A 9,804-nucleotide genomic window follows, 5' to 3' on the forward strand; every position below is an offset into this window, starting at 1 on the left:
GTATTGGGTGCATTTTAAAAGTCTATTTAAATTAGAACAAGAGGTGTGATGTTCACTGTACCATGAAATAAATTTATTAACATACATTCATGATCTTCACATCAATCTAATGCACATGAGCCACATTAGGCCACTAAACTTATATGTACAACAAAAGGATCATCTACAACTCCAATCCCATTCCGATGCCCTATTCCGGGGTTTTGCATTGGTACGGTAGAGTGTGTACAAAATCACTGAGACATTCTATTCGATTGTTTCTTTTCTTTCTTTTGAGGTAACTTGAAGGGTCCCCAACTTTTTCTACGTTTTGAGGTTTCACTAAATAAACCAGATGCCACTGCTTGCTTAAGCCATAACTCAAATTCCTCTTCTTCATCCGCCATTTTGGCGTCCAAATCCCAAGGATACCTGCTTGAGTTGGATCTCTCGGGTCTTTCTAATCCAACCATGTTCACATGAAATGTTGGCCGATGTGTATTTGGCCTGCAACCCATTCCCTGTACCATATGATTTTTTGGCGATGGTCAACATGTATGTTCTCATAACTAGGAGCCATGACAAGTATACGCAAATTTCTGAACCAACAGTCCAACCATACCAAATGTATTGTAAAGCAATGTCATTGAAATTTTATATTCGTGTGCGCATATAATAGAGTAGACCTACAGACAGTCCAGTGTACATGGACCATGGTATACAAACAAGACATCATGTCACTTTTTTAAAATACTTAGTGGTTCTTTTCAATGCAAGAAATGTCATCTTTTGGCACAGCCAGATGATCATTCTATGTAGATGGTTGTTTTGACCCTCAAGACCATGCCTATTCCTATTGTTATCAGCTCATTCATGTTCGACAGTTAAATAGGGGTTGCATACATCAATGATGATCTGGTATAGGTCATATGTTGCACCAGTTATTGTACTTTTGCAGCATAATGTACTATATTCACTTTGCATCAACCATGATTTACACATATTTTGATCAAAGGTCGTATCTTGAATATTTTTATACTTGTCCATATTATGAATTTCTTGTAAATGACATTACCAGAATTTCTCTAATGTCATTTCTTTGGAACTTCAAAATGTTAACTTATTTTGTAAAATGTCATTACCCGATTATTATTCTTATGGGTTTGCGATATTTCTAGGTTTATGTAACTTGGGTTCATTACTAATGATTTTTGAGGGTGGTGTTAGTAAGAATACAATATATGGTACCACAAAACTACAAAACTTTTATACTATGACTAACAGCAAATGCCCTATAGTTGGACAACTATTGCTGCATTAGCATTGAGCCCATGAAATCACGCAAGTCTACTAGGTGATTAGTTTATGCTGTGCTACACTGCTATGCGAGTCATGTTTCTTGCTGCAAACTTCATGGGAAATGATTCAAAAAGTCAGAAGTTGCTGTGACCTGCTATTTTATAATATCCCAAGTGCTCTAAATTTCTTATAATCTCAAGACATTTTTCATTCTGTTTGCACCATTTTAAGACTAATACTGTGCATTTTTAAGATGGCATTTACTTGTAAATATTATATTTTAAACCGAACACATTCTGCATACTTTCATGCATAATGGGTCATGGGTGCTAATCGTCTTTTCGTATTCACCAATTCCATGTCTATTCTATATGTGTTATTTTGTTTGTAATAGAATATAGGTAGACTAGTATCTTCGGTTTTGTTGTGTTTGCTTTGGTTACATATATGTAGAAATGGCACATATGTGAATTAATGTGATACCTAAACCATGCTACTTGTAACAAAAGTTTTGATTTTTGTTATAATACAAAGTCATCGGGGTAAGTCTTTACCCAAAAATAAAAACTTAGAACATACCTGGCAAATGGCCCATTCTGAAACATCAAAGATCTTGCTCTCGGCACAAACAAAAGCTCGTGGTATTTCCACCTGAATCAAAGGATACCACAATTACCAAAACAGATAAACTGAACAAATTATTCTACAGCATAACCAACTTTTTTTATGTGAAACCATGGCAAAATTCTATTTCTTGAAAAATCACAAACCTTATTAGGCCGGTCAAAGCTCAGGGAGCCTTTGTATTCAACCCATCCGTCCCCATCCTTGGCTTGATGATATTGACAGCAATCCTGCAACACTTACATAAGTCTAATTGAAGGGAATTATACTTATTATCTTTTTTCCTTTTGAAACAAAGTCCCCACCTGACACCATCTTGCCTTCGACTTTAACCTATTGGTGCATATCCATATATGCGAATGCCCACATTTTGTGCACTGTATACGCCTTGATTCGCCAGAGCAATAATCAGTACTCTCCTGCATTATCATGAAAGTAGTATTAAGCCACCTCAAAAATGCCATGTACATTTAATCACATCAATTTCAGATATATATGTGTTCTACCTGATGGGAAGTACTAGGAGACTTGTGAGACAGAGTTTTCGATTCTTTCTTTCTCAAATGCTCATCATAGTCCCTTTTTTTTAATGAATCGGAAAGAACCTAAAAATCATCGAAAAGATATCAGTTGCAGACATTCATAAATCAAGGAATAAAAAACATCCAGCAAATCCTGCATTTGAATTAAAAAAAAAATACCTCATATGCACATTGAACCTTTTTAAACGATTCACTGGCCATCGGACTTCCCATGTTTTTATCCGGGTGCACAAGCATGGCCTAAGACAAAAGACATCAAACCTACGCCAATGGATAAAAATATAACAGGCAAGACTTGCATGACTGCATCCATACTCCATGCTAGATATGGCAGAATGGGTGGGTTAGGTAACAGCTCATTTATTATAACAGGTCACATTGGGACGAGAAAGGCTGGGGTTGACCCAGAATCATATATTTTCTCATTTTTAATGAAAAAAACTGTGGTGTTAATTATCATTCTGATAATAGTCATATTTTTGAATAAAAATAAACATGATGTGGGGGGGTTGCATAAACAGCCGACTTTGGGCAACTCTTAACCCATTTGACCCTGATTTTGGGTATATACTAGTATCTCAAGGGTAACAATGAAGCGATTCATGAAACTAGAGCAAAACCAGCCTACCTTTTTTCTATATTCCTTTTTTAAAAGCACGGCATCAATCTTCTTGTAACGAGACAAACCCAATGCTTCATAATGATCCACACATGCAAGAATTCTTTTCATCTCGTTAACTGCATTCACATCATCTTTCACCACAGCAATGGATGCTATCTCCTTTTGTTTGTTCACAATAATAGTTGTAGAAGCTGGTTCACTTGAAGATTTACATGATTGTACCTTCTCTGTTTTTGTTTCATCACTACGTTGCACCTTCTCTGTTTCTGTTTCACTAGTAGGTTGCACCTTTTCTGTTTCCACTTCATCGGTAGGTTGCATCTTCTCGGCTTCATCAGCAGGAACAAAAAACTCACTTTCTGCTACAAATTCATCTTCAACAAATGAATTTGGAAAATTTTGCTCTTCAAATTGTGTCTTTTCACTCATTTTGTCACACCATTGGAGGATGCCGTTTAATGCATCATTAGATATGAAGGCAAGGTTAAGTGATACCAAAACTCCTGGCCATCCAACTTGAAGTTTTACACAATGCAGAGCATATAAGGTTGCAACTAAAACCACCAACCTTGCATGTTTCCGAGAAAACAAGTAACCTCCGACTATAAATAATGTGCCAGCGATCCAAAAGTTACCATACATCCACATGACCAAAATTGCAATTAAACCTACTATAAATAAACCGGGAGTGTGGCCTAAGTAATGGATAGCACAAGCAGCAACGCCCTATGAAGATCAATGAGATTGTCAACACCATGAATTTCCACAAATATAAGATGCTTATGAAACAAAAGTAACCTTTAGCTTCTAATAAAGCAGGATCATCCTATGGATTTTATGTGTATCTTACTTGTCATTTTACACATTCACTTCAGCTACAACTACAGTTACTTTTGCCAAACATGACCACCACTTATATACAACAGAACACTACCTCAGCACCTAATTTTTCCAAACACGCCCTATGACAATTGAAGATATTAAAACTTGTAATACTACCTTATAAACTTATGTACCTTTATGATTCTAACTTCTCTATAAAGATCAAAGAGACACTTAATGCAGGAACATTACTTCACAATTTGCCATCAACTTCAACATAAATTAAGATATTTAACAAAAGAGTCCTTGAAATTATCTTCCATAACAAATGGGAGCTTTTGAAAGCAAAATTACCCTGTCAATTACAAATTGTTACCATTACGGTTTTTATGGGTCTGTCCTGCAGTTAACTGTCATTTTATAGTTTTCAGCAACAACTACACTTCTTTTGCCAAACACCACATATCTACAACTGACAGTTGCAGCTCGCTCATACTTACATTTTCTGAACATATTCTAAGTAAACAAAGATGCTGAAATTTTCACCTTATGTACCCTCTATGATTCTGATTGGCCTATCAGGCTAATGCCTAAAAGAAAAGCGGTAGACATTTCACGCTTTTATGAAAACAAAAGTCAACTACTTGCAGCTAATTTTGCCAAACATACCCTAAATCAGCTAAAGATGCCTAAACTTGTAACACTACCTAATGTAATACTTATAATTTATCAAGTGCCAACATAACAAATTAACTAGAATAAGCCAATATCCAATTCTAATCCGCTATTAGACAATTTCTTGATGAATCTATGAAAAACGATATGTATGCCTAATTGCTAAACCTAATAAGTAGACCGAGGCACATAGCAAGATCAATGGCAAATACTAAAAAAGATAACATATGTATGTCATGAGTCATATATACTTAAATACAACAACAAAACTCGACGAGGTATGGGGGAGGTATCATATAGAATAAAAGTAGCATTATATACGCAAATATTGCAAAAGAGTAAAGGAAATACAAACTTACCATACTCAAAACAACACAAACAAGGCAAGACATTGAAGTCAAACTGAGAAAACAACACCATATAATAACAAGAAGTGCAGCAGTTCCCAAACCGAAAAACGATCTAGATCCACGGACAAAACAACCTTTCCATTGAACCAAAAACCAACAAACCAACTTTACCAATCTTGAACACACACAACACACACTAGGCCAATGTCTAGCTATCGAAATCGCAACTTTTTTACTAAAACAACAACCCATCTTCACTAAAGCTACAAAACAACAATGGCTTTCTAATAATAACCATTTCCAACTTTGTTTAAATAACACAATGTCTTCCATTATTCCAACTAAACCGGATAAAGACACTGAGGTTTTTACTGTTCAGTTACCCAAAACTAGTAACTTTAAGTATAAAAAGGTGGAAACTTTCTTATTCAAGAAGACGAATCCTTGACTAAGGCAGCCGTAAAACCTTAAAAATCATTAACTATGCTTACATTTCAATGTTTTTTTGTTGGGTTTTTTGGTGGGTATATTTAAAAGGTCGGATCTTGGGATAATAAAAGTGAAATTTATAACATTTAATAGATAAATGGTGCGTCCGTGAAAGAAGAAGTATTGGACTTTTGGGTGTAACTTTTTTTTTTCTTTTTGTGTTGGCTTTCGGGCAAAATGCTTGTGAAATGAAAAAAAGGGGGTCCGTGAAAAGAAGAAAGAAAAAAGTGGGGGAAGAGAGTATTTTGCAGGTGAACCAAAAACTGGACAAAGATGAAAGTCTAGTCTAAAGATGGGGTGAGTAAAGGGGGCCATTTTATTGATTAGTATTGATTATTGAATTATTCCTTTTGAGGTGCTTTCTAACTACCAATTTCTACATACATGATGATACATAAGTATACGTATATAACATAACATAAGTTTCAGGTAAAATAAAAAAATTATTAATGTAAAATAAATAAAACAATATGTTTATTTTCACTGAAAATCATCGTACATCATGAAATTCATCGGGCAGCGATTGATTCATAAATCATCATGTATCAATTTAACCATTATCTAATAATCTCTTATCTAATTTATTTTACCTTAATATTTATTTATTTTATATTATATATAATGGTGAAGTTTGTGGGTGAGTAGTGGTTACTATCTTATGAAGTACAGTAGATAATACAAAGTGTATATTTTAACAAAAGTCAATTTGGAACCTTTTTCTAACTTCTTTGGAAATTTAGTTGATCCAAATATAGGTTTTGTTATATAAATACTTTTACTACTTTTGTTAGTTTATGAAAGTTCGAAATTGAAATCTCCTGTAATGACACACCAATGTTCGATCATTATATGATCATGGTGGTTCGGAAAACATATCAAGATATGTTTATCTTAGTCAAAGATTATTCCTATTTCAGAAAACTGTGATGATTGTTATTTTGAATTTGTTATCAAACAAGATCTATACAAATTATTTTAAGAATATTTTTTGTGCAATTTAGAAAATTAGTTTTGCCAAACTATACAACTTGGGATTGATCTACTAGGCCTAACGAAATGATAGGTTGGGTTCATACATCTCTATATCCTTTTAAGTTTAAACGTTACTTAGAAACTACTTGTTTCGTTTGGTAGTGGTCATTTTAGAAGTTCATCGGGCTAATGAGGAAATGTGTAATGATGTTTTCCTATACATATAGGTTGGGTTCATACATCTCTATATCCTTCAAAGTTTAAGCGTTACTTAAAAGCTACTTGTTTCGTTTGGTGGTGGTCATTTTGGAAGTTCACCGGGCTAGTGAGGAAACGTGTAATGATGTTTTCCTATACATAGTTTCTTATTCTTATTTATGGATTTCTAGTAAGGATAAGAAAGCTAGTATATCTTGACCAATGTGGTCAATGAGTCTGTCTCTTTCTATTGTAATTGCATTTATGTCTTTTTTATTCGGCGTTTTACCGAAGCATAGTATTAATCAGCAGTTAAAAAAATTACATAAAATTTGAACAGTAATTTATAAAATCTATGGAAACTATGTGTATTTCCTATGTGATGTGTCATTGTTAACAAAAGTATACGCTTATTACGGAGTTCTATAGGGATAAGAAAGAAAGAAATAAATAAATTGCTCAGTGTCGTCTTTTGCGGGTTTTGGACCCCAATACCTCGATGGTGTATGGGGAGGTTAAGGTGTAGGCAAACCTTACCTTTACCTAAGTAAAAAGACTGTTTTCATTATTTACCTAAATGGTAGAAAAGACCCTCCAACATTTGTATAAATGTTTGATAACAATTATATAAGCTTTTACATATATATGTTGCAATTTTTTAGATTTTTGTCATTACTATTAAGATTACAAACCTAACAAATTTCATTTCATATATATTATACAAGTGGTGTGTTGAAACATTCTATGGCTTGGTCATCAGCTTACTTCAAAGTTCCAACCATTTGTTCGTATGACATCCAATGTGGTTTACTTTTCTTAGATATGATGTCACTGTAACTTTTCCAGCCACCATTATATACGAATTTTAGTTGATTCAGTTAGATATTGTTATGCAACTTGAGGTAAACAAGATTTTAGATACCCACACGTCGCGCATTGTGCTTTGCGATTATTAATCTAAAATTATCGAATCAATCCATATTAAATTATGTATCGCACTTGTTCAAGATATTAATATTCTTTAAAGTTTTATTAAAAATTATCTACTATTATAAAGCAAGTAAAGTTGAAAGACATAGATTAAAATTAAATTAAATTAAATTAAAATAGAATACAAATATAATATAATATTAGACAACAGTCATGATAAAAAATCAAAACCCAAATAAAATGGTTAAATGTAAGTAAAAAAAATAACAATAATTATAAGTTATAATAAAAATTTGGGTTACTAAACAATATTTAATAATTAAAAAAAAGTTAGTCTTAATAATTTAAAAACGATGTGTTTCAAGTCACCTCGACAACTCAATGTAGACTAAATCAACCATCAACTTGAGAGGATTTTTTTTAAAATTTTCTAAAAAAAATTACAAAAAAATATTTATATTTATATTTAATTTTTTTAAAGTTACAAATGTCACTCAAATCAAGAGTCCTAATTGTTATCAAAGAAAGTGAAAACAATCATAATTGTTATCTAATTATCATAACACAGGTGATTGAAAATGAGTCTGCATCATGACCACATACATATACTTGAATGACAAGTACAAGATCACAAGTATAGTTATATTTTAATTCCTAATTATATTTACATAATAATACTATATTATGAGTATAACTGGTTTTAAAAACTTCTATGATAGGAAAATTATTGTAGCATGTGCCTTGTGGAATGACTATGTCAAACAATTCCATCAATATGTCTCAGCTAATAATGACAGTGACGAACACGCGATTATTGTACTACAACTTGCACATTATAACACTTAGAACCGTATATCTTCAAAATTATAAGATTTTATAAATTAAATGTATGAAGATCTAATATTGATAATATCGTAAACCCCGTGTCCAGTGTTGGATACGGGTCTAAAATCTAGTTGTAGACTAAATCATCTTAATTGTGAAAATAAAAATGACAATTTATCAACTTTGGTGTGGATCAATTGTTCGCAAAATGGGATCTAGCTTACGTTGTCTTAACCGGGTCCGTGTTAGAGAGCCCCTTCACCCTCAATACCTAGTAGGAAGAGAAACTCCCAACTAAACCGTCCGAAGACACTACATTTAATTGAGATAAAACTCTGCCCGCTCTGCGGGACTCAAACTTGCTTCACTAGATGACTTTATTTATGAAATACCTTAGAATGTTCTTCTCATGTCTCGAACTCGAAACCTCCATCATAAAAAACTGATGTCCAACTATTGAGCTATAAGAGAAAGTACACAATTAAAATGATCTACTAACGAGACATTATAATGTCCTTATAATGAGTCGCACATTTAAACTTCAAAGATAACATTTTGAGATGGCCAAAAAAGACTAGGAAAAAAACAAGAAAATTATCCTATTTGATCGCGTATATCTAAATTATTAAGGAATAAGGACACATCTCTCACTCTCTCAGATGGTCTCGCCTCATATAAAAAAAAAAAGTAAATGGGCAGGAACCTCTGGTCTCATGCACTATTTTGGTAACCAAAGCGCACATCGCATAAAATTCATGTCCGGTAAGTCATCATTGTCACACATGATGTATTATTATTATTAGGATAAATTACAAAAATCATACCTGATGTTTGTTCAAAACTACACTGATCATACCTACAATTTAAAAATTACGCGAGACATACCCATCGTTGTCAAAAACTTACACTGGCCATACCTCTCACTAACAGTCGTCTATTTTGGCCGTTAAGTCAAGTCATGTGTTGTGCATGTGAGGTATCAAAATCATAATTTTGTGTATACTTCAGGTATCATCTGTGTAAGTTACCCTAATAAAAAATTATTAAGATATTTATATTTATATTTCATTTATTAAAGTGGGTAGATATTGTATATTAAATTCACACACACACACACATATATATATATATTAAAAAACCTATTTCAAAATAAAAAATTTATAAAAAAAATGTCATCAAATGGGTTTAGGCTTAGGAATTTTAAGGTTAGACTAACAGCAAACCCTGAAATTGAAACCCAAAATTACATATTAGACTAACAGCTAACCCAGGATTGCTAATTTGAGATATATTCTAAAACGGTGACGAGTCTTCGACTTTGATTTACCCCTCTAATATGAGATGGATGTCATCAAACCATACAAGAAAATTATATTGCTTTTTTATATTTTTCTTTTTCTTTTGTATCAATAAGGTTCTATTAAAAACAATAAATCATAAAAAATAAAATATAATAATATAATAATATAAAAGTGAA

The 9,804-nt window shown here is 32.7% G+C and overlaps 1 protein-coding gene across 1 annotated transcript; it reads right to left on the bottom strand.

Annotated features, from left to right (window-relative positions):
- Positions 1-8: 8 nt before the first annotated feature.
- Positions 9-5,618, bottom strand: LOC122598863. Its single transcript, XM_043771343.1, has 8 exons — positions 4,923-5,618; positions 3,073-3,792; positions 2,604-2,684; positions 2,409-2,507; positions 2,208-2,321; positions 2,049-2,132; positions 1,858-1,929; positions 9-500 (listed from the first exon to the last, which is right to left on the bottom strand). The coding sequence occupies exons 1-8, from the start codon at positions 5,244-5,246 to the stop codon at positions 234-236; spliced, it is 1,761 nt and encodes a 586-aa protein (XP_043627278.1). The 5' UTR covers positions 5,247-5,618; the 3' UTR covers positions 9-233.
- Between the last annotated feature and the right edge of the window lie 4,186 nt (positions 5,619-9,804).

This window comes from Erigeron canadensis, chromosome 5, assembly GCF_010389155.1.
Source record: "Erigeron canadensis isolate Cc75 chromosome 5, C_canadensis_v1, whole genome shotgun sequence".
Classification (NCBI taxonomy): domain Eukaryota; kingdom Viridiplantae; phylum Streptophyta; class Magnoliopsida; order Asterales; family Asteraceae; genus Erigeron; species Erigeron canadensis.

Excerpts from the sequence above, each read along its gene's own strand:
- LOC122598863 (XM_043771343.1), bottom strand. The coding sequence starts at position 5,246 with ATGGAAGACATTGTGTTATTTAAACAAAGTTGGAAATGGTTATTATTA. Across the intron at positions 2,133-2,207 it reads CGAAGGCAAGATGGTGTCAG|GATTGCTGTCAATATCATCA; the intron begins GTGGGGACTTTG and ends TAAGTGTTGCAG. Across the intron at positions 501-1,857 it reads CAGAATGGGCCATTTGCCAG|GGAATGGGTTGCAGGCCAAA; the intron begins GTATGTTCTAAG and ends CATATGGTACAG.